Here is a 26182-nt window from a genome sequence, read left to right on the forward strand (position 1 = left end):
GACTCTGTCTCATAGTGTGCTCTCCAAGCCTTATCATGAGTCACAATTTGTTTCAACACGTTAATGCCTAGGCCCGAGATTATTGGGGATGTTGTTTACTCATCAGATCCTATGCCTGAGAAAACTCAGCTAGTTTTCTTGCTTTGTTTTTACTATTTTCAGTTTAGCGAGGATTATAAAATTTTGGCTGCTCTGGGCATCATAAGTTTTCAGTATAATCCCCCCATTTCAAGTTGATCAGACTACTAATTAGATAGCGCTGAAATAATGTGGTTATTTCAAACTGGCCAAAACATGAAAAAATTGCTGCTGACAGTACATTTGCTTCTAATGACACACTGATTGGAGATCTTGGAAATGAAAGCTTTGACATAAACCGAGCTAGAAAGCTTCTTATCAGCTGCAAAAGTTTGACAGTAAAAGTTTATGTAAAAGTTTTTGCGCATACTCAAAATGAGAACAATAACTCTGTATGTGAATGGCCTTGCAGTAAATCTGAAGATAGTTACACTGAGGGAACACAGACCATGACAATATTATGTTGAAAAACATAGGTACAGCAGTGGCCTTTATTAGACATAATGACCAAATTATCATTACAAATTGATTGTATGCTCCTTGTATATTAATGCAGCCTTATTTAAGAATAGCATTTGTGCAAAAGCAGGGCAACATCGACACTACAACTCTTGTAAACAAAATTGAAACTGCTGACTTTCAATGACAACTACTTTTCAAGGCACAGGTATTGATTGAGCCGAGAATCACACACATGCACCATGAAATCAATTGAAGAAATAAAGAGAAATGATAAGGTAACATAACCCACTGATTAATAGTTGAAAAGTGGTACACCCAAAATTTTTGCTAATGGATCATGTACAAGTACGTGTTACTATAATATTGCACCAGAAGCAATAAGACACATCAAACAGAAGAAACTAGTATTAGTTTTTCTATCTATCCAAACTACGGAGGCAAAATAACAATTACTAGTAGATAATATAATGAATAGCATACCTTTGTTCTCAGTCATAGTTGACTTTAAAAAAGAAGTGATGTTCCAAGTAATATTGAGGATGCCATTTTGACTTTTTGTATGGCTGCCATATTCTATTGCTAGTTCTAAGCTGCATATTCCGCTTCTCTGCTAAAGACTTGCACCCCATCTGTAAATAGTTAAAACAAGTCCAAACTTGATATTTCCATGCAACTAGCGTATAGTAGTCATAGAAGCTAGGAGATTTTATCAATACATTGTGTATATAAAGCTACAAATGTCACTGTAAATAGGTTGATTATTATATGGTTGGTTTAGTTCATTGGTGTCAGGTTTGTAGAAGTAAGTGTAATACTTCTAATAGGAACATGAAAAGGTGTAGAATAATCAAGCTGTTTTACTACTTAATGTTTTACTACATCACATCTATATCAGTAAGGAAATGCAAAAATGTTAGCTATCACATTGCTTTCCAAAATATATTCTTAAAGATTTGCTCATCAAGTTCCTTTACCAAGTCTACAGATTCTATCCTTAGCTTCACCCATCCACCATGTTTTTTCGTGTACGTTTACTCATCATACACACCTGTATGCAAATCACTATAAATCGATATGGTATAATTTTGCGTCATCATCAGCACAATTTAAATTCCTTATTCATGCACATGAATTCAATTTTCAAAACACAGGTTTTAAAAATTGAACTCAACTGCAACTGCAAATATCTATCAAGTTATCAACTCTTTTGGTCTACTGTCGTAAAGTGCACACCATGAAGGTTCATGTCACATACACTTGCTCTGTTTGTAGAACTATGACGGCCCGAAAGACTCCAAAAATAGGATGCATCGTTTCATCATTTGCATTTGTCGCCTTTGCTGCCATTGTGTACTTTGAGTTTCTTTCTCATCATGATGTCGAGCTAAAGCTGGGGTATTGCAAAGGAGGTTGGTCAATGTGCAGGGGATGAATTCAGTGGTGGTCTATCCTCTTCATTATTTGCTATCGTCGTTCTTAGTCACACTCGAATCGACATCTTAGAATCCTAACCTTTGCTCGTTTGTTTTTATGTTTGCATTATTTACTCGCATCAAAATAATTATCCATAAATGATGTGCTATTTTGGCTTATACGTTTGCATCATGAGTCTACAGGCTTGGCAGGAATGTAGGTTTTGAAATTCTAGATCAACTATGCTCAACTCTGCACTGTGGTAATTCCCAACCTACATCTTCATGCTCAACGTATGATCGCAGATAAGCATACCTTAGTGCATTTTCTTAGGCTTGCTTGCTGTTACGCTGCTCGTGGTGGGGCTAGTCGCCGCTGACTTCACATACAGAGTGACTAGTGACTACTACAGTTTTAGAAGTCTTTGGATCCACTACCTGTCGCTTCTTTTGCTTAGAAGCATGGCATATGTCGCATTCAAGTCCCTTGTTAGGCAAAGCAGGTATGTCGAGTTCAAACCTGCATGCATGTTATATAGTCATGTGGATGCTAGCCTATTCCTTGTAGGTGCATATACCACATATCCTCCATTATTAGTGTTTCTATCTTATTAGAGAGATTTGGTTTCTCAGTTAATTTTGGTTCAGTCGCTATCACCAGGTTATGGTATTGGTTGTATGATGCATGACAACTAGCACTTTGAATAATAGGAGTCATTTATTTAGGATCTGCTTTGTAGATATTTTAGTCTTGAAGTATTTTAGCTTTCATTATTGCATTTTTACCCAGTCATATAAAGTGACGAATATGACGAATTTTGTAATTAAATTAGTTGAAAAGATTTTGCTGAAATTGTCCTGGCAGGTTACTTTGGAGTAGTCTTTCCTTTACCATTTGCATTTTCTTTTTCATCAAGCTTACGAGTTGCCTACTTTCAATGAATCGAAACCTGAGTACTTCGTGTTACCAAATCATAATCTTTAAAATATAATTTTAATGAACTGCATTTGTATATTTTTAACTTTTTCATGTTTTATTGTTAATTTCTGTAAATATTTTAGTATTTAATATAAATATTTTATTCTATAAATATTTTTTAGTTTTGCACAAATTTGATGTTTATAGTGTTAATAGTTAATATGATTGCCAACATAATATGTTGGGTTGTACTCTGTACGCAAGAAAATTATTTACTCAGATTTTAAAATTTCTGGTGTTTAATTAATTTCCTTGATAGAGTTTGTCATAAGTAGAGGTTAACTGCAGAGAAAACACAAGTAACATAAATAAAACATGGAGCAGGTCAACTTATAGCTTTAGGTTTAAAAAACACAGGTTTTTGATTTGTTTACTAAATTTGGTAAACAATGTAAGTTTAGAATTTAAACTTGTTAAAGGTTGACTTGCAGCAAAATTCACATTACAGTTATTTGGTATCAAAAGATTCACTATGTCTTACTCTGCTGTGTTGTAGGTGCAAAATATGTGGAAAGGTGATTACAAGCTCCTAAAAGCTCAAAAACGAACAGTTAATCGCCGCCATCACAAAACCCCTGTAAATTAGAATCTCTTTCCAAAACAACTCAAATGGGATGTAGTTGTACAATATGGCTTCTGTTTACACTTTCATGCAACCTCATTCGTCGAAATATTTTTACAAATATACTTCACGCATTCAATAAAACCATGTCTATTGTTTTTACGCGTCTGTTTTATCGTCATTGTAATGCTGTCACGTTCAGCACTGATATCTTATAACTTACCGTAAAAATTCGTTCAATTCTTTAACCTTAGCTCGAAGGAGTACATACCGTTGTCTGATAATCATGATGAGCCTGTTGTTCCCCTGTGATAATCGAAAAGTGCTGCAGAAATTATTTGCGAAGTATTGGGTCACATGATCAGATTACGACTTGACGATTAGACCAAGTCGAAACAAAACTGTAAAGTAGCGAGCATCTATATTTGATACGGGGTCGTCGGTAAATCCCAAAGTGTTTGTCATAAACTAGTGCTACGAGAGGTTTTATGTTGAGCCTTTTATTGGCCTTTCAATTCATGCGAGAACATCACGTGACAAAACAATAACCAAATGTAACGACAACGTCAGAGAAATAAACTGATTCCAATCTACGGCGGCTTTTCGTTTTTGAGCTTTTAAGAGCTTGTAATCACATTTCCACATATTTGGCACCTACAACACAGCAGAGTAAGACATGGTGAATCTTTCGATACCAGACAACTGTAATGTGAATTTTGTTGCAAGTCAACCTTTAAATTTAAACTGTTTAATTTACTAAACAAAGTTTAGTGAATCAGCAACATGCTTGGTCATCCTATTTGCCTCCTATATTTTTATAGAAAAGTGGCTGCCTCACAAGAGAAGCTCTTGCTCAAGTGGCTAGCTGATAACAGCAGCACTCATTATGGGAGAGATCATAGTTTCTCTAACATTTCCTCGGTGCAACAGTTTAAACTTCTGCATCCTCTTACCAAATATCAGCACTACGAAAAATATATCGATGATATCTATAACGGCCAGACTAATGTAATGTCTCCCTCTCAGCCTTATATACTCGCTATGACATCAGGCACCTCTGGTAGGTACTAGATATAAAAACCTGAGGTAAAACTTCATTCTGCTGATCTACCGCCACTGGCTTTACTAGCTACTAGTATTATAGTCATTCCTGTAACATACAGACATACTTCAACTTATGATCTACGCTGCATGCAAATTCTTTGACATATGGCATGAAATTTTAGCTCAGTTTTTAATTTACGATGTTCAAAGTTTCTTAAGTCGTCAGACATCGTAGTTTTTTTTTATCTGTGGCACTAATTAAACCAAATATTTTTAAAAGAATACATATTCTTCCAACATACACAGTTTTGACAAAAAGAGTAACTCTGTATGTGCGGTTTTAACTGTTCTGTTTAACCGTTCTGTATCATATTTTCAGGAACCCCAAAAATGCTTCCTACATCTAAAAAGGGGCAGACAACTTTCTTTTTCAAAGGAATTCTTCCAGTCTTCCATATCCTATTTACCCACATGGAGGGACTTCGCAACCTCCAAAAAAAGCTCAAGTTCTTCTACACTCCAAGATTCAGGTCGTCTCCTTCTGGCCTCCCTATAGGTATCATTTCTCTCACAAGATTTGTAGATAATATTTTAAAAGCTCCAATTGTTTCATGTGTACACGTATAAGAAATGTTAGTTTGTGTTCTGAAGAAGTATAAACCACTCGGTGAAGACTAAGGCTAAGAATTATTTTGATGCATTAATTTCTCTTGTGATCATAGAAGTATGCTCGGGCACCATCATTCGCTTTATGTTTTTACTTTACGATTATACTAGCCGAACGCCCTGCGTTGCATGGGTAATAAAACAGTTACCCAATGAATTTGAGTAACTTACCTGGTAAGCCAGTAAAGATAAGCTGACCTTCACCAAAACAATTGCCATGTTTGCAGACAGCTTAATAACCAAAACTGTCAACCTTGCTAGCCAATGACCTCAAGGTCTTCAAGCGTGATTATTGTAACCGATGTAATGAATGTGATAACAGTTACTGACGGCTTGGCTATCGTAGTTGATTAGAGCGTTGGTCTGCCAACTGGGAGGTTCCAAGATCAAATCATCTGCGAAGTGGGTTTTTAAATCCTAATTGAAAAATATTTTATTTAGACTTAAATCGCTGTTACTGAACAGACGACAAATTTTGAGATCTACTTATACAGATCATGGATATATAGATGTTTGTCTAGCTGGTATTTATACAGATCATGGATATATAGATGTTTATCTAGCTGGTATTTATACAGATCATGGATATATAGATGTTTATCTAGCTGGTATTTATACAGATCATGGATATATAGATGTTTGTCTAGCTGGTGTTTATACAGATCATGGATATATAGATGTTTGTCTAGCTGGTATTTATACAGATCATGGATATATAGATGTTTATCTAGCTGGTATTTATACAGATCATGGATATATAGATGTTTGTCTAGCTGGTGTTTATACAGATCATGGATATATATGTTTGTCTAGCTGGTATTTATACAGATCATGGATATATAGATGTTTGTCTAGCTGGTATCTATACAGATCATGGATATATAGATGTTTGTCTAGCTGGTATTTATACAGATCATGGATATATAGATGTTTGTCTAGCTGGTATCTATACAGATCATGGATATATAGTTGTTTGTCTAGCTGGTATTTATACAGATCATGGATATATAGATGTTTATCTAGCTGGTATTTATACAGATCATGGATATATAGATGTTTATCTAGCTGGTATTTATACAGATCATGGATATATAGATGTTTGTCTAGCTGGTATTTATACAGATCATGGATATATAGATGTTTATCTAGCTGGTATTTATACAGATCATGGATATATAGATGTTTGTCTAGCTGGTGTTTATACAGATCATGGATATATAGATGTTTGTCTAGCTGGTGTTTATACAGATCATGGATATGTAGATGTTTGTCTAGCTGGTGTTTATACAGATCATGGATATATAGATGTTTATCTAGCTGGTATTTATACAGATCATGGATATATAGATGTTTGTCTAGCTGGTATCTATACAGATCATGGATATATAGATGTTTGTCTAGCTGGTGTTTATACAGATCATGGATATATAGATGTTTGTCTAGCTGGTATTTATACAGATCATGGATATATAGATGTTTGTCTAGCTGGTGTTTATACAGATCATGGATATATAGATGTTTGTCTAGCTGGTATTTATACAGATCATGGATATATAGATGTTTGTCTAGCTGGTATCTATACAGATCATGGATATATAGATGTTTGTCTAGCTGGTGTTTATACAGATCATGGATATATAGATGTTTGTCTAGCTGGTATTTATACAGATCATGGATATATAGATGTTTGTCTAGCTGGTATTTATACAGATCATGGATATATAGTTGTTTGTCTAGCTGGTATTTATACAGATCATGGATATATAGATGTTTATCTAGCTGGTATTTATACAGATCATGGATATATAGATGTTTATCTAGCTGGTATTTATACAGATCATGGATATATAGATGTTTGTCTAGCTGGTATTTATACAGATCATGGATATATAGATGTTTGTCTAGCTGGTATCTATACAGATCATGGATATATAGATGTTTGTCTAGCTGGTATTTATACAGATCATGGATATATAGATGTTTGTCTAGCTGGTATCTATACAGATCATGGATATATAGTTGTTTGTCTAGCTGGTATTTATACAGATCATGGATATATAGATGTTTATCTAGCTGGTATTTATACAGATCATGGATATATAGATGTTTGTCTAGCTGGTATTTATACAGATCATGGATATATAGATGTTTGTCTAGCTGGTGTTTATACAGATCATGGATATATAGATGTTTATCTAGCTGGTATCTATACAGATCATGGATATATAGTTGTTTGTCTAGCTGGTGTTTATACAGATCATGGATATATAGATGTTTGTCTAGCTGGTATTTATACAGATCATGGATATATAGATGTTTATCTAGCTGGTATTTATACAGATCATGGATATATAGATGTTTGTCTAGCTGGTGTTTATACAGATCATGGATATATATGTTTGTCTAGCTGGTATTTATACAGATCATGGATATATAGATGTTTGTCTAGCTGGTATCTATACAGATCATGGATATATAGATGTTTGTCTAGCTGGTGTTTATACAGATCATGGATATATAGATGTTTATCTAGCTGGTATTTATACAGATCATGGATATATAGATGTTTGTCTAGCTGGTATCTATACAGATCATGGATATATAGATGTTTGTCTAGCTGGTGTTTATACAGATCATGGATATATAGATGTTTGTCTAGCTGGTATTTATACAGATCATGGATATATAGATGTTTGTCTAGCTGGTGTTTATACAGATCATGGATATATAGATGTTTGTCTAGCTGGTATTTATACAGATCATGGATATATAGATGTTTGTCTAGCTGGTATCTATACAGATCATGGATATATAGATGTTTGTCTAGCTGGTGTTTATACAGATCATGGATATATAGATGTTTGTCTAGCTGGTATTTATACAGATCATGGATATATAGATGTTTGTCTAGCTGGTGTTTATACAGATCATGGATATATAGATGTTTGTCTAGCTGGTATTTATACAGATCATGGATATATAGATGTTTGTCTAGCTGGTATCTATACAGATCATGGATATATAGATGTTTGTCTAGCTGGTGTTTATACAGATCATGGATATATAGATGTTTGTCTAGCTGGTATTTATACAGATCATGGATATATAGATGTTTGTCTAGCTGGTGTTTATACAGATCATGGATATATAGATGTTTGTCTAGCTGGTATTTATACAGATCATGGATATATAGATGTTTGTCTAGCTGGTATCTATACAGATCATGGATATATAGATGTTTGTCTAGCTGGTGTTTATACAGATCATGGATATATAGATGTTTGTCTAGCTGGTATTTATACAGATCATGGATATATAGATGTTTATCTAGCTGGTATTTATACAGATCATGGATATATAGATGTTTGTCTAGCTGGTGTTTATACAGATCATGGATATATAGATGTTTGTCTAGCTGGTATTTATACAGATCATGGATATATAGATGTTTGTCTAGCTGGTATCTATACAGATCATGGATATATAGATGTTTGTCTAGCTGGTGTTTATACAGATCATGGATATATAGATGTTTGTCTAGCTGGTATTTATACAGATCATGGATATATAGATGTTTGTCTAGCTGGTATTTATACAGATCATGGATATATAGTTGTTTGTCTAGCTGGTATTTATACAGATCATGGATATATAGATGTTTATCTAGCTGGTATTTATACAGATCATGGATATATAGATGTTTATCTAGCTGGTATTTATACAGATCATGGATATATAGATGTTTGTCTAGCTGGTATTTATACAGATCATGGATATATAGATGTTTGTCTAGCTGGTATCTATACAGATCATGGATATATAGATGTTTGTCTAGCTGGTATTTATACAGATCATGGATATATAGATGTTTGTCTAGCTGGTATCTATACAGATCATGGATATATAGTTGTTTGTCTAGCTGGTATTTATACAGATCATGGATATATAGATGTTTATCTAGCTGGTATTTATACAGATCATGGATATATAGATGTTTATCTAGCTGGTATTTATACAGATCATGGATATATAGATGTTTGTCTAGCTGGTATTTATACAGATCATGGATATATAGATGTTTATCTAGCTGGTATTTATACAGATCATGGATATATAGATGTTTGTCTAGCTGGTGTTTATACAGATCATGGATATATAGATGTTTGTCTAGCTGGTGTTTATACAGATCATGGATATGTAGATGTTTGTCTAGCTGGTGTTTATACAGATCATGGATATATAGATGTTTGTCTAGCTGGTGTTTAGAATTTTGTTTTATCATCTTGACAACGTAATAAATTAAGAAAATGGTTGGGCAAGAGTTCGGAGTGGTGAGTTAAACAGATAGAAATGAACGAGAACAGGTGGGGTGATGGTGTATTATTTACAATGTAAGTAATATGGTTTCCTGCTAGCTCGAGTGCAGCACCTTTAGACTTTTCTCACCTAACTGAGGACTTACTGACCCGTATGTTTATTAGGTCCTAATTCTTCATCACCAAAAAACTCTCAGCTCGAACTCTCCTTTCACTCAACTCCTGCTGCTGCTTTTGATATTCTCTCTGAGCCTGAAGCACTCTACGTCTACCTGCTCTTTGGTCTCAAAGACAGAAAACTGGGTGAGCATCTGGGTGTGGTTTAAAACACCTAAAACATTTTAAAATATTTTTAACTTATATATTTTCGGTGGTTTTCTTAGAGTTGGCGGTAATGAATAGATTTGATGCTATTTTATGTTTCTTTAGTTCTAAAACAAATGTGTGTGCTCTATTAGAGTAATTATCACTACAGGAAGTAACCTGACCCACTTTGATATTGCAGGGTTCATCTATGTCTATTTGTTTCTGTTTCCATCTGGTGCCTAAGATAGCTATTTGTATTTTCCATCGAATCAGGTTGTTTCTCAAAAATGTTCCCAAGCATGCCCTGACCTTTCCTAACCATGTCAACCATGACAAAACACATAGTTTGGGTTATTTTCACTGGTAAACCCGATATGTTCATTTGATATTGCTAAAGCAAAATAATGCGGAACGTCACACTCACTAATTGCATCAGGAACCAACTCAGTCAAAGCTGGCATTTCCAAGTTTTACGCTTTCTTTGTTTACATCTTCAACTTCATACTGATGAATGTCCCATAATGCTTCACATTGGTTCTCATAATGCTTCACATTGGCTCAAAGTTGTCTTGTTTGTTAATGAAACTGAAAATATGTCAGTCATTTTTGCAAGTACTTTCTGTTACCAAATTATAATCTTTAAAATAAATATCCTAATCCTAGTTTAAATAAACTTCATTTGTATATTTTTATTTTTCTCATGTTTTATTGGTAATTTGTAAATATTTTAGCATTTAGTACAAATGTTTAGCTCTATAAATATTTAAAAAAATTTTATTTTACATTTATAGCACAAATATATTTATAGAAATTTTCAGCATACTTTGTTGGATTGTACTCTGTACGCAAGAAAATTATTTACTCAGATTTTACCGCTTGTCAAAGATTTCCTTGATAGAGTTTGTCATAAGTAGAGGTTGAACTGCTGCGGCAGTATGGCAAGGACAGCTTAGTGTAGGGGGTTAGCGAGTCGGTATGCAGACCTAGAGGTTTTGAGTTCACATTCAATGTGAAGCCTATCTTCCATTGCTAAAATTATCGCTATAACTAACAGGCAACAGTCAGCCCAAACAATAAGATTTATATATATACTAGGTGAATTCCCAGGTAATAAAAAAGTCTGCACATAAAACTTATTTTTATTTAGCACACGGTATACAACATTCACCATTCTAAATTTTAAACTTTATATCATAAGAAAAGTGTTTTTATGAAGTTTAAATAAATTAAGATAACAATTAAACGATGAGTTCATGGAAGTGTGTACATAAAAAGGTTACTGTTGTAGCAGAAGCCCAAAGTAGTCAAAGTTTTGATGAACGATACGTAGCGATTTGAATGTCGTTGTTCAAATCTACTACGAAAGTGATTTTTCATTCCTAAAACTTTCTGGTTATAACTGGACAGACAGACAAACACTAGGAGTTATAATAGATACATACAAGCAGATTGCATTGTTGTATGTATCTACATGGCATATCAGGTTTATGCAAGGTTTGCTCATAAATTCCAACCAGCATTTAATTTTTATAGAATTATTCCAATAATTTTAGTCTAACGATGTTCAGCTACTATTTCTACAAAGCTGTTTGTCTGGCTTTCAGGAAGAAATATTTGCTGTTCGTAAGAATTTCCATCTTATAAAAATATCAGCACCCACTATTTTGGTTTGTCTTTAAAACAAGTTTGAGGTATAAATATATAATGAAATAATAAATATAACTTGATCGAATTATAATAAACATTTTATGTTCCTGTGAAAAGATGCTGTAGTTCATTAGAATGTTAGTTGACCAACAACTAGTAAAACAAAAGATGGTTATTTCTGTTGAACTTTAATGCTCAAATGTATGATCACCTCGTTATGGTTGGTTTGTTTCATTGGGACGTGGCCCAATATGTGCGAGAAGACTGATTAATTCTTTTGAGTGAAACTCCTTAGGTTATTTGGAGGCTAACTTCGCATCTCTCATCTACACTGCATTTGTAAGCATGGAAAGGAACTGGAAAGACTTGGTAAGCGATATCCGTAACGGCAGCGTTAATGAAACTCTCAACATCGACAGCGGTATCAGAAACAAGCTAAATGCTCAACTCTCGGCTGACTGTCAGCGCGCTGATGAGCTTCAGGTAATTGACTATAGCTGCTCAATAATATCTGCTACGAAGAGAGCACTTGTGTGTCATTTGTGGAGGTTTTCATTTCTGCATAGTTTCATGTTTGACTGTTTGAAACGGTTAGCAACTTATTAAGATTCTGGTCCAAGTTTAGTCATAGCAGAGAAGCGCTATCTCATTCTGATGGGCTCCTCAGTAGATTATTTGCCTTTGCTTCTGAATCCAGGCTTTTAATAAAGATTGATAATTAATAGTAATATTTAATAATAATTATTATTACTAATAAATAATAATAAATTAATAAGTCTAAGCAAGTTGTGGATAGACTTACAGAATTTAAAGCTTTTTTAAGTTACAGCGGCGCTACTTACTAAAATGTCAGCATCCAGTAAGCAGCTCAATGACAAACATGAACTATCACCTTTAGCTGACTGTTAATTTTGATTGGACCGTCATTTTATTAGAGAATTTTTGTAGAACTTTAATAACAGCCAAATATTCATCATCAAAATAAATTTATTACCCATATTCATAGTTATATGTAGGTTGTTATTGAACCTAATTGTTCAAGGAGGTATCACTCAGGGATTTAAAGCTATTGTGTTTCGCCAGCTATCAACACAAACAATACTGCATTACAGTAATTTGAAATTCAACAAGTTTTATCATTGCTCGAGTCTGGGTTTTTATTTTATCAAACTGTTTAGATATCATAAAAAGCTTTTGGGAAATTCCCTATTTAAGCCCTACTAGGTTCATGAAAACAGCATAAATTTATGCTGTATGCTCTTACATGAAATATTGCATAAGCAGAGGTGAAAATATAGAGCAAGCAGCGTTGAACAAACCAGCATGTACGAAGTAGAGTGAGGAAGTCAAACTAAAAGTGTTTTAATGTAAATAAAAATTCAGAAAATTTATCAGCTTTTGTGTTTTTAACTTCTCCATGACTTAAAATATAATGAAATTGAATATAGTAAAATAAGGATCAACATAGTCCAATTCGATTACCAGAGAGAAGTATATAACTGTGGTACATAATCTACCATTTGCAATGGTTTTCTCTATTCAACTAACTTTAGTCACTTTCATTTGCTTTAATAGGCAGCAGTAAGTGTGTAATGGGCAGCGTTTCACTGCACCATCATGTAGGCCCTAAGGGCCAACTAAGGAAGGCAAACTTAAATTGGTTATTGACAAATCAACATCAAGACGCTGATACTCTATACAGTTGATAAAGTTGTCATGTAACTGCTTTATGTATGCTACAAACACTATCAAGAACTTGTTCTAGCAGTGACTCGAGCTGAAATGCTCTCACTTTTTCTTGCAGACGGAATTTGAGAGAGGCTTCCTCGGTATTGCCCGTAAGATCTGGCCGTTCATGAACTTCATACTCTGTGTTGACAGCGGATCCTTCCAGGTGTATGGTCAGCTACTACGGCAGGGGTATTGTAAAGGTACCTGCTTCACCTGTCAAGCTAATTACAGATTGACTCTTTGTGTTTCGCGCAAAAACAGAAGTATTTACTCTGATTACAGTTATTTTATAGAGTGTTACTAATAAATTTGTTAGTGTACAGAAAGTTAGATTGTTCCCAAACATCTTTAAGCTGTTTTCATTGATTTGAGTAACAGAATAAGTCATTGTATTAGGCATGGATACACAACTAAGTAACTGTTTCAGATAATTTGTTGAGAGGGTCGAGGTGAGACAACTTCTGTGTTGGTTATCTATCACAAAGTCTTATTGGTTTCCTCTGTAGGCCTACAAATCTATTCTCCAATATATGCTGCCACAGAGGGAATCATAGGAATCAATTTGTGGCCTTTCTCGGAGGACAGACAGTACATGCTGCTGCCGAGCGCCATGTTCTACGAATTTATACCCATCAGTGACAGCATTCAGGATCAGCCAGAAACCCTGCTGATGCATCAGGTGGGTCAGGGTTAGATGGAGAGGAGAAAGGCATTGAGGGAGAACAAGGAAATGTGAAGTAAATGCAGATGTAATTACTGTAGTACCTCAGTGGTGGATCATAATTCTTTAGGATCTGGTGGTCAAGCACCAGTTTGTTCAAAAACTGAAACATTTTTTTTTTATAAAAAACAGTGGCATTTTAATTCATTTTCTCTCCTAAGAAAAACACCTAAATACCATATTTTGGTGTGATAAATATATTTAAAAATGCTGTATAAAGGCGCATTTCACTTATTGATATGTTTGCAACAGTTTGCAGCAATAACTGACTCTTTATGCACAATAGAAATTGAGTTATGAGCTCAGATTAGATAGCAGCCTTGCCGTTATCTAATGATATATTACAAATCTGAAAATGAATAAGTAATGTACATAATAAAAATAATCTACCAAATGCTACAATCTATATATATATACAGTCAAACATGGATAACTCGCCCACGGATAGCTCGAACACATGGTTAACTTGAACGGATTCTTTGGTCTGTTCCCACGTAATGATAAATTGCTTTAGATAACTCGACCTCAACTCTGTTAACTCGAACAGTTTGTTGCCCAACGGCTACCGAGACGGTTGTTATCGCTTTAGAAAATCACTTTATTCCAAGTCATAGAGGTAAACCTCAACTTTTCGTACATCATAGGCGTCGTTATTACCACCGTCGGCAAAATATTTTTGTCAACGACTTTTCTAAAGGTTTGGTGAATTTTGATTTTTACCAAACATCCGCTTAGCGATCGCCTTTCGGAAGCATGGAAAAGTGAGGTGACCTTCGCATAAACTTCAAGAAAAATCGGCAGAATTGATCTCGGTTAAAACGCTCAAAAGAAAAAGATCTCTTTTCTTCTGAGCATTTCAACAACGATCAAGTTTTGCCAATTTTAATCTAAAAAACGTCCTGGCAATAACATCACCTCAAACAACAAAACAATCTCAAGTGATAGAAAAATCTCCTATACTTTTTGATAAAAAAGTTTTAAACTTAACATTAGAAGCATTTAATTTGAAACAAGCCATTTATGCTTTTGATTTCTATTATAGTTTGTATATGTACATGTATCTACTAATAAATAAATAAATACATGGACTTGTGACAGTGCTCTGAAAACTTGAATGCTCTGATAACTTGAACACTTTCGCTCGGTCCCGTGAAGTCCGAGTTATCCATGTTTGACTGTATATATATATTCAAAAAGAGCTGTCATAAAAACAATTAAGGTTATACTGTAATTGAAAATGAAGCGTTCATTTAGCTAAAGCAGCATTATTTCAAAGTGAGGCGTGGACTCATCAGGGATATGTATAGTGTGGTGCTCATCGAGCAGGTATAAAGCGTTACATGGGCGCTAAACTCCTCAACTCAACAGATTACAAATTGATCATTTGCTTTTATTTTGGAATCCAACCTTTGAATGCTGTTTGGCTGTCATCCGTGTAACCATTAGGCTTTCAACTATGTTAAAAGTGTGAGTAGTCTTTTCCTTGTTGTACCCTTTTATATAGCTGATGTCTCTATAGAATGTCTGATAATCTCCGAGCAGTTTGCTAGATTTCCACTGTCGCGCATTATATTAAATATTTACAAGTCAAATATTGACTTATATTTGACTTGTATTTGACAACGTGTCCAAATATTATCGTTGTTTAATAGTATCCCATAGCTTGGCAGCTATTTTGAATATGAATACCATCGAAAAAGTCGAATCACTAAAATGTTGAATTTTGAGTATGGGATGACAACTCACATTTATAAAAGTCTAGAAGTGATAAAATAGACAAAAAGTTATAACAGGATTCCCACTACATATTGACTGATTCTTGTATATGCAATGAGCTTTCGTTCAGTCCTTCGTGTATCTATAAACTTGGAGTTATCCTCTACTCATTGATGTTTGGCCAAAACGGCAATTGCTTTATGGATGACCCATAAACGCTTTGTTATTATAGCATTTAAGTGTTAAACAATTTCTCACGACTTCTAATTTTGCATTGACGCGTTTATTTATTGTCAAGGGACAATGAACTGACTCAGTTATCTTATACCCTCATATACCCTATTCAAGGCAAAAATTATGTAATCCTACAAACATGAATGGTACATAATATAATAATAACTTCTCTTGAACACCCCCTTATGTACGCTCTATTCTTAGGGTATTTGTAAGCACCTTCTGTGCTATGGCAAGTGCTTATGCAGGTAAAACTATACTTGGTTGGGATATAGCATATATATTTGTTTGCGTATTTCAGGTAGAGAAGAATGAGGTGTATGAGATGGTAATAAGCAACAGCAGTGGTTTGTACAGGTAGTTATCATCTCTTTCTTCTTCTGTACTCCTAGGTTTTTGTAACATGTACTTGTAGATATGATATCACTGTTTTTTTGCTGCTCTAGTTTGTCATATTTACAGAAAAATAATCATGAAAAACTGGATAAAAGTCAGTATATGACAAGATCAACTGGTTAAATTTGCTTTGTCACTCTGTAGGTTGGGCACTCTGTAGGTTTGTCACTTTGTAGCTTTGTCACTCTGTAGGTTTGTCACTTTGTAGGTTTGTCACTTTGTAGGTTTGGCACTCTGTAGGTTTGTCACTTTGTAGGTTTGTCACTCTGTAGGTTGGGCACTCTGTAGGTTTGTCACTTTGTAGGTTTGGCACTCTGTAGGTTTAGCACTCGGTAGGTTTGTCACTTTGTAGGTTTGTCACTTTGTAGGTTTGGCACTCTGTAGGTTTGTCACTCTAGAGGTTTGTCACTTTGTAGGTTTGTCACTTTGTAGGTTTGGCACTCTGTAGGTTTGTCACTTTGTAGGTTTGTCACTCTGTAGGTTGGGCACTCTGTAGGTTTGTCACTTTGTAGGTTTGGCACTCTGTAGGTTTGGCACTTTGTAGGTTTGTCACTCTGTAGGTTGGGCACTCTGTAGGTTTGTCACTTTGTAGGTTTGGCACTCTGTAGGTTTAGCACTCAGTAGGTTTGTCACTTTGTAGGTTTGTCACTTTGTAGGTTTGGCACTCTGTAGGTTTGTCACTTTGTAGGTTTGTCACTCTGTAGGTTGGGCACTCTGTAGGTTTGTCACTTTGTAGGTTTGGCACTCTGTAGGTTGGGCACTCTGTAGGTTTGTCACTTTGTAGGTTTGGCACTCTGTAGGTTTGGCACTCTGTAGGTTTGGCACTCTGTAGGTTTGTCACTCTGTAGGTTGGGCACTCTGTAGGTTTAGCACTCGGTAGGTTTGTCACTTTGTAGGTTTGCCACTTTGTAGGTTTGGCACTCTGTAGGTTTGTCACTCTGTAGGTTTGTCACTTTGTAGGTTTGTCACTTTGTAGGTTTGGCACTCTGTTGGTTTGTCACTTTGTAGGTTTGACACTCTGTAGCTTTGTCACTTTGTAGGTTTGTCACTTTGTAAGTTTGGCACTCTGTAGGTTTGTCACTTTGTAGGTTTGTCACTCTGTAGGTTGGGCACTCTGTAGGTTTGTCACTTTGTAGGTTTGGCACTCTGTAGGTTTGGCACTTTGTAGGTTTGTCACTCTGTAGGTTGGGCACTCTGTAGGTTTAGCACTCGGTAGATTTGTCACTTTGTAGGTTTGCCACTTTGTAGGTTTGGCACTCTGTAGGTTTGTCACTCTGTAGGTTTGTCACTTTGTAGGTTTGGCACTCTGTAGGTTTGTCACTTTGTAGGTTTGTCACTTTGTAGGTTTGGCACTTTGTAGTTTTGTCACTTAGTAGGTTTGGCACTCTGTAGGTTTGTCACTTTTTAGGTTGGGCACTCTGTAGGTTTTGGATTCTTTTAGATAAAGGGGCCCATATTGTAGGTGCAGGCGGTATACTATATTAAATTAAGAAACTGTTGCAGGTACAGATTTGGAGATGTGATAAAGGTAGTTGACTTCCAGAATGAGTTACCATTAGTGGAATTTATGTATCGACAAGGTCAGCTACTGAATGTCCGTGGGGAGAAAACTTCAGAGAAACTATTCTATGACTCTTTTCACGCTGCATTTCAGACTGTGTTTCCTAAAAGGCTGCTCGTTGACTATTGCTGCGCTGAGCAGCTGCCCACATCAGGTATTTGGTGGTAATCTACACTCTTAGCCTATATGTCATTAGAGCGTTTCTATTGGTCAATGCACACTTCTATTATTACCAATCATTTAGACTTAGTTATGATCTTGCAGGTAATTGTTTACTGCAATATTTGCAGTTTTTGGGGTTTACAGGGTATTTAAAGATGCTTTGTGTGATGTATGCCCTGCTTTGCAGGTGATGTGTCACCTCGGTACTTGGTGTATATAGAGCTAAGAGGTGACATGCCCTCTAAAGAGATGATGAAAGAGATGGAGCAGAAGGTAGGATCTTGTTTTTCTACGCGTTTGTTACTCGTATAGTACAACTAGGTTAGCAGTAGCCATTAATTACAACAGATATTCAGTGCAGATTAGAAGCCTTTGGTGGCGTGCAAGCCTATTATTAGCAGGTTAGGAATCTATCTTCTATTCAGGCAGGGTATGAATTTTGTGTTCAGGGTATACATTCTGTTGATGCATTCTGTAACAAACACATCTATGCTAGTTCTTAGTCTAAGTGTGATCTAATACAGAGTCCCGTTGTTTTCGTTAGTGGATATCTCTAAATGTTCCATGAGAGCTGTGACATTGCATCGCGGGTGCTTGTTGAAAGGTCACACCCACTTAGTATTTCATACAGTATGGTATTTGACCTGCATGAAACCAAGTTTACAGCGTGATTGTAAGGATAGGCCCTGAATTATTGTATATGAGTTTAGGCTTATCATTCAAGAGTCTGACACATCGCTCACTCTCGAGCAGTGTGTAGTAGTCTTTTTATGCCGCATCGTCGTCTAGAATCACATGGAATGTGAAGTTGCATGAACTGATGAAAAAAGAGTATGAACGCACACTGTTTCTGTATGTAGAGAGTCTTGTGATAGGCTTTTGCTTGGCTAAACACTAGCAAAGTGAGTTTAGCTGGTCGTTGCTAAACTCTCAGCATTGTATGTATTTTTGTGTGATCACAACTGAAAAGCCGGAAGTGTTTTTAAGGTTTTCTAGCATGCTAATAATGACTCTGGTTCTGTAATAATGCTACTCACATAATAAGACAGATTGTAGGTTTCTTCTTCATCCAATTCAACTAACAATTGCCTTGGTTCTCCTACTATTCCTGGCATCTCCATTTTGTAGGCACTCCAACTTATTAAAGGAATTCATAGCCTGTTCACCTAACTGTTTTCAGCAGGTCAAGGTAACACTTCGTAAATTAGGTTGCAAAAATATCCTGAACACCCACTAGCAATAATGTAAGAGTCGTCTTTTCCTTCATTTTAATTAGCGCTAAGAAAAGAACAGACATCTTTTGAAATGGCTGCTCATCAGACTTAACGGAATGCATGTCTGAAACAACATTCCGCAAGTCAAACAGTTTGAATGTTAGTAAATGGAATGTTAGTAAACAGGGAATTAATTATCGAATAGAGTGCAGCTTTTTCAACACTAACCAGTCATTGTCGGATTTGACACTAACGAGCCAGTGTCGGATTTGACACTAACTAGCCAGTGTCAGATTGCATACTGACTGCTTTATTATTACTGTCTGTTGTGATTATAAGTGAACCTACAGCTTGATATAATTGTACGTACTTTTTGCAAATTAATTTATTAGTAATCTATTTAAGTACAAGAAAACTATTATGGCTAACCAATGTTGACACTGGTAGTATGATATTTGCAGTTGCCTCAGTTAAGAATACCAGGTTGTCAGTTTAACTAGCACATCTACTGGAGTTTGCTAAACTTTGTTCTAAATAATTCTGGACATTTATTGGAAGTCAGTATATTGATTATTAGCAGGGGTGTCAGCATTTATCCAGTAAACAGGTCTATAACCACATTTATGTAGCTTTATAATACTTTTTAAAGGCACCCATAACAATATATTACTCTATGATTGCAATTATAGAGTTTTATATATCTTGTAAATTTGACCGTAGGTGTGATTGTGCTCAGAGGTCTAATTGAGAAAAGCTATCTACAGTTACTCATGTATTCAGTGCTGTAGTAAGGAAAGCAGCATACATGTGTTATCATCATTTACATGCTTTGACTTTAATTTTTTGAAACTGATATGGGGAGTTTAAAATTAGACAAATGTCTTTAGTTCTTATCATTTCAGTACAACATGTGTTTTATTCTTAAAAAATTTATCAGTTTCCTGTGTTTTTAACTTCTCCATGACTTAGAATATAATAAAATTAAATATGATAAAATAAGGATCAACATAGTCCAATTCGATTACCAGAGAAGTATATAACTGTGGTACATAATCTACCATTTACAATGGTTTCTCTCTATTCAACTATCTGTAGTCACTTTCATTTGCTTTAATAGGCAGCAGGTAAGTGTGTAATTGGCAGCATTACACTGCACCATCATGTAAGAGCTAACTGAGGAAGGTAAACCTAAATGGCTATTGACCAATCAACATAATAAGACGCTGATATTCTATAAAGTTGATAAATTTGTCATGTCACTGCTTTAAATATGCTACAAACACCAACTCTCAAGAACTCACTCCAGCAGTGACTCTTTCAAGTCTATCTAGCATCATGCTATGTGATATTACAACATGATATTACAGCGTGGTATCGCGACGTTATATTACATGTATCAAGTGATATTACAACGTGATAATATGACACGATAATATTGGGACATTGTCTTAATTTTATGACGTCACAAAAAGGAAATATTACTTTGGGTGGATTTGGTGCTGCAATAGGCTATAATAACATGTGCTTTATATGGTATACAGAACATTGTTGTTTGAGCATAGAATGTGCAACAAGCAGTTGAAAAAAATGTCTCACCTGTGCCAATACGCCCCAAGATTGGGACATATTGGGACAGAGTTTGGGGTAATTTGAAACTATACACAAACAATTGGGTAGCATCATGATAATTAGTGACTATATAATTTAAAAAACCCGAACCTCAGCTATGTGAGTTGCTTACATCAAGTTAGTTTATAACAAATTAAGTAAATATGACAAATGACATTCACTCTGAAAGTCTGTCAGTGTCACCAGTATTGTTGGGCAATGGGACACGAAGACAGCATCACAACTGTCAACATCTGCAATATCGTCTGTCTCTGCTGTAATGAATCTCACATTAGTGCTACTGACTATTTTTCGAAAAAGACACTGTAACTATAGTCATTAGTGTTGGCGACTAGATCAGCAAAGTGTGTAGGCCCAACATTTTTTTTCTTCTCTTCAAAATTGATTAAAACATAGTTGCCAAGCTTGATGCTACTCGTAGGCTCTGTCACTCTCATTTGCGAGTTGCAGCTCATTGCTTGAGCTTTCCATCACTTGTGCCAGCTGTTTGGTTAGCGCCTCTTTATCCTCGCTGGCCGAGAAATCTTCATGGATAGTCTAGCTTACTGGTTTGCATTTCTTGGGAGGCTTTTTTCTAGCATTCTGCCTCAATCCTTTCTCTTACCGGAGCTTTTGTCTAAATCTCTGACTTGACTTTTGCTCTAGCTTGGCCTAGCTTATGTGTGGGTGCTTTTTAAATTGTTCATGTGGGGTGCATAACTTCCCATTTGCTACAACAGAGCTGGTAGATGCACATGTAGAGAGTTGATAGCAATCGTCATAATAGCTCTTTAGTACAGAAACAGATGAATGACAAGGACCAAAGGTTTCATTTGCTAATGGTCAGTCAGTGACACTGGGTGGATGAAGTTCATTCTCACCAAACAAATAAGGATTATAAGGGGGTTGTATGGAACCCAGATGCGATGTTGGAAGGTGTAAACGCCTTCGGATATGCATTACCAATAAGACTACCAATATCACGAGTTGATATGGTATGTCCTCGATGATTAATCATCCATCTACTGCAACTGTCATTATAATATTTCTTCAATGGTCCATATTCACTCCTATTTAATGGCGGTAGTTTGTGGCTGCAGTGAGGAGAGAAAGTTAACAAAATCAACCCTTTATATATAGCATAGTTGATGACAGCAATGGAAATTGGGCTTATGCGGTTATCCATTAACAATAAAGCAGGTTTTTATCACCGAGTACAGTCAACAAAGTGAGCTAGTCCCTGTAAAAATATTTCCTGATTTATCCAGCCAGTTGGGTGTTCTTTACCTGCAGACTCAGGAGGTCTCTCATTCGGCCTCGACTCTTTAATGTACACACGTGGCCAAATAATAGATGGAGGAATCAACCTACCTTGTGCATTGACGCAGCCTTTTAGGGTCATAAGAGTTCCGGTCTCTGCTGAAGTTGGAAGTCCTACTTGCTTAATATTTTTGGTGCGAGGATCTTCTCTGACTATTGGACAGTTGTGAGAACTGTTTCATCTATGTTATGACTATTTCCTGGTGAGAATTCATATCGTTGTCTAACCTTTTCCGGGTTGTTGGAAAACGTTTGTACATTAGCTTTTTAAGTTGCCCGCACAACTCAAACTTGTTCTCTCATGTGTCTCTCAAACGCAATCTCATGTGTCTTCACGGAGATTATAGGATGACATTTTAAAAATTCCTCTATCCAGTCAGCACCAGCCATGTTATCTCTTTGCCAATTTTCTAGTTGCTTTCTATTAAAATGACATGCATTGCATGTTCATCCGCGAACTCTCTAACCATTTTCTTTGTTAGTCCAGCATGCAGTTTGGAAGCTTTAATTATGAAGTCTCCCAGCAGGCTTTCTTCAAGGTCATTGAAAATGCAAGGTTGTTCGTGCCTAAGTTGAAATGTAGATACAGTGTCACCACTTTCTTGAGCATCTCTTGCCATGTCCACAGCGCGGGCACAGGTGTCCACACAGGTGGATTCAGTCATACCCAGTCTCTGCAGTCATTCTCGGAGGTAGTATTTTATTCATACCCTAACTGATTGGACAGCATCATGGATATGAGCAACATCTGGTATGTTTTTAAGGGGCTCCGTTGCGAACCATGATCTGCAAAATAATCAATATGTATGCATACTAACAGCGTATCGGACCTATGGGAACTCGTCTCAGTATAAACAGGTCAATGCCTCATTGGCCTTCTACCACAAAAACATTGTGCGACAAAAATTTGTCAACTCTTAACATTGTCTGATGCATGTCACTTAGACCTTAACCATTAAATTATTCTCCATTTACAAATCAAATCTTTGTACCTGTTCATGTTCTCTGAGCACAATATCCAGTATAAGGCCATGATTTATTTTGATATCCCAACAAAATTTTTTAATTACCAAATTGTAGCTCTTGGTCTCTTGTTCTTCATTTCAGTATGGCTGTCCAGTTATGCCATTTCCTGAAGCCTGACTAAAAATCACTGCTACCAAGAGAAGACAAAAAATATTGTGAATTGCCAATATTCCGTATGCCCCAGTATGCTCCCATCTTCCCTATTGGGGTATGACGACGTAATATTTTGACGGGATATTATGACATGATATTGGGAGGGAATATTGCGTAATTTTTATTATTAGCTTTTCATCTATGTTTGAACTTGTCTGTATTTGATTGCTCCTACTTCCCCATTTTTGCAAACGGTCACTTGGCTACAATTAATGTGAAGGACAATATCAAGGGCAAGAAGGCACTAGGGTCGCAAGGTCACAGGGTCACAAGGTCACAAATGCATTATGGACACCTATATGAACCATGAAACAACAAAAATTGTCTTCTTTTTCATTCTACTCAACAATTAAGAATAGGGCAGACAACTCTTTGTATGCAATCATATTTCATCGTTTTCTGCACTTATTCACAATAATATTGTAATAGTCATTCTATCGAAATGTTTGATCAATTAATGATTTGCTCTATTGGGCTGTGTTTATTTAAGCTTCAGTAGGCTAGACCAAGTGCATCTATTGTGTGTGCATGGGTTACTTTAAGAGGACAGTCTTAGGGTGACTTCAGTATACCGTTGTGGAGAGTATAAGATGTGTATTGCAGCTAGATGAGCGTCTTATGGAGTCGTACATCTATAAATCATTCCGATCAAAGGGAAGCATCGCCCCTGTTAGTCTGAGTCTTCTTGCACCCGGCACTTTCTCAAAGCTCAGACTCGGCGCCATTGGAACTAACCAGGCCAGCCCTAATCAGTTTAAGGTTCCTCGCGTTGTTCGCAAGGTCGACACACTTAAGTTTATCCAAAGTAATGTGATTTGAGCTCTAGTAATCATCAGCACATATCAAGGAACAAAGGCTACTAGTCAAGTATATACTCTTGGTGTCAATATTATTTCATTTCGTTTATCAGAATGAGCCAGTCTCTTCACGTAACACTGTTATTATTGTTATTATTATTCCAGCCATATTGCAGTTCGAGTCATTTTATTTTATTACAATGCTCATGACTATCCTATAAAGATTTCAGTTTATTTTATTTTCTATCCTTCTTGCATAATTCATCTTGTGATTTTTGTTTCGTTGATTTTAAATGGCGATACTTATTTGTTCTCTCATCTAAGTTCTTACTAAAACCTCTCCCAGCCTAAGTTCAGTCTCCTTGTTATTTATTTTATTGCTATTGCTTTCCAAATGTGTCTTATGAGAGATATTGATTGTTGTGCAGGTATATGAATATGATCAAAACTTTTCTTTAATAAAAGTGGCAATCTTTATCATTTTTTCATTTTATTAGCTAAGTACTTGAGTGTTTAATTGTTTAGATTATCTCCACAGTCGGCTTCTCTTATTGGTGCATCCTAATTGATATACGCCATGCTTGCGGATTATGATGCAGTTTTACTAGTAGGAAGTCACCTAGCCAAGCTATTGGCTTTCTATCTTTACTATAATATTAACAGCGTCTGTCTGTCTGAAGCCCGGGTTAGAATACAGAATAGCTTTTGATGGGACTCCAACTTTCTTCATTGTGCTTGATAGACCATAACTTTAACACCTGCACCAATCCACTGCTTTGCAGCATTCGAGAATAATTGTGCACATACTTATTCTCTTTGCTCTAATGGTACTCCTGACGATCTCTCATGCTACGCTAGACTGTCAGGGTGTTAGTATATAATCGGGTATCTTGAATTCAAATCAGGATAATTCTTCAGCTGCCAGTGTTATTCACCTTTAGGTTTAATAATGCTAGAACATTTTTGTTTAGCCTCCAATTCTTTTAACAATCTTATCAAAAGTTCATGTTGAAGGTGACCTGCAAATCTGTAATCAAAAAATTCTCAGCTCGAAGAACATTCATTAAGCTACTGGAGACATCTTACATGTCATCTGTAATATATGGTAATAAGATTTCAGCATTATACATTCACTTAATTTCTACAAATTCCACAAAATATTAAATCTTAGGTTATCGTATACCGTTGCACATAAAATTAATTCGTAAAATTTGTTGTGTAAACAAGTATCTATGTTTCTATGTAGCTTCCTGTTCATTTTAGCTTGTTGAATATACATATAAGTACATATACATATGTATGCTTAATTATACATATGTATATGTAAGTATACATATGTATAATTAAATTTTTATGTAATTATGTACCCTTAGATGTTTTGAAGGGTCAGAAAGAAAGAGGCAAGACAGTCAGGTGACCAATATTTTTCAGCCAATTGTAGTACAACAATTTTTCCTTCAACAAATTTCCCTGCAACAAATTCACCCGCGATGAATCATTATAATCATAAATTTTTGTCTACCCTGACCAATATTTTATTAATACTCTCAAACCTCTGGCTCCCTTTTCTGGTCCTATTAGAGCTGTCAACCATGAACTTACGTCTGAGTTCTCTACTCTTATACTTGGTGTATTTCTTTCAGCATATAAGCGGCGTACGAATAAAAATTCAGTCGATTTAACCATCTAGTTTTACTATATCTCCACATGGTTGATTAGGGATGAAGACGGCAGCTGATGAAGAAAATAGTGCTGCCTAAGTTTTCCTTCACTTTCGCAAAAACTCACCAACCAAGCAGATTGTTACCAGATATCTACTGATTCGCAGTCGTTTTTATCTCTACTGATTCGCAATCGTTTCTGCGATCCCACGCACGAGGTACTTCTCTCTCTAAATATCATGTCCTGTGAGGATGTAGGCGATCATGGTTTTCCCCTACTTGCTATAACCATGACTGTTCTATGTAGGTTTCAACAGTGGATTGCTATTGCATTCTCTTGGGTGCTTTTATTGAGACACCATCTCTAGATAGCTTAACTCTGCCTCGCTGAGGAACTCTTCCACCTTTTG

The 26182-nt window shown here is 35.8% G+C and overlaps 1 protein-coding gene across 1 annotated transcript; it reads left to right on the forward strand.

The window, feature by feature from the left end:
• Window positions 1-1812: 1812 nt before the first annotated feature.
• On the forward strand, window positions 1813-24654 carry LOC137405676 (GH3 domain-containing protein-like). Its single transcript, XM_068092016.1, has 12 exons — window positions 1813-1949; window positions 2287-2455; window positions 4315-4553; window positions 4917-5093; window positions 9685-9822; window positions 11768-11955; window positions 13277-13403; window positions 13710-13882; window positions 16176-16231; window positions 17774-17985; window positions 18181-18266; window positions 23918-24654. The coding sequence occupies exons 1-12, from the start codon at window positions 1817-1819 to the stop codon at window positions 24131-24133; spliced, it is 1914 nt and encodes a 637-aa protein (XP_067948117.1). The 5' UTR covers window positions 1813-1816; the 3' UTR covers window positions 24134-24654.
• The last annotated feature ends 1528 nt before the right edge of the window (window positions 24655-26182 follow it).

The sequence above is a fragment of the Watersipora subatra genome, chromosome 10 (genome assembly GCF_963576615.1).
Source record: "Watersipora subatra chromosome 10, tzWatSuba1.1, whole genome shotgun sequence".
Lineage (NCBI taxonomy): Eukaryota > Metazoa > Bryozoa > Gymnolaemata > Cheilostomatida > Watersiporidae > Watersipora > Watersipora subatra.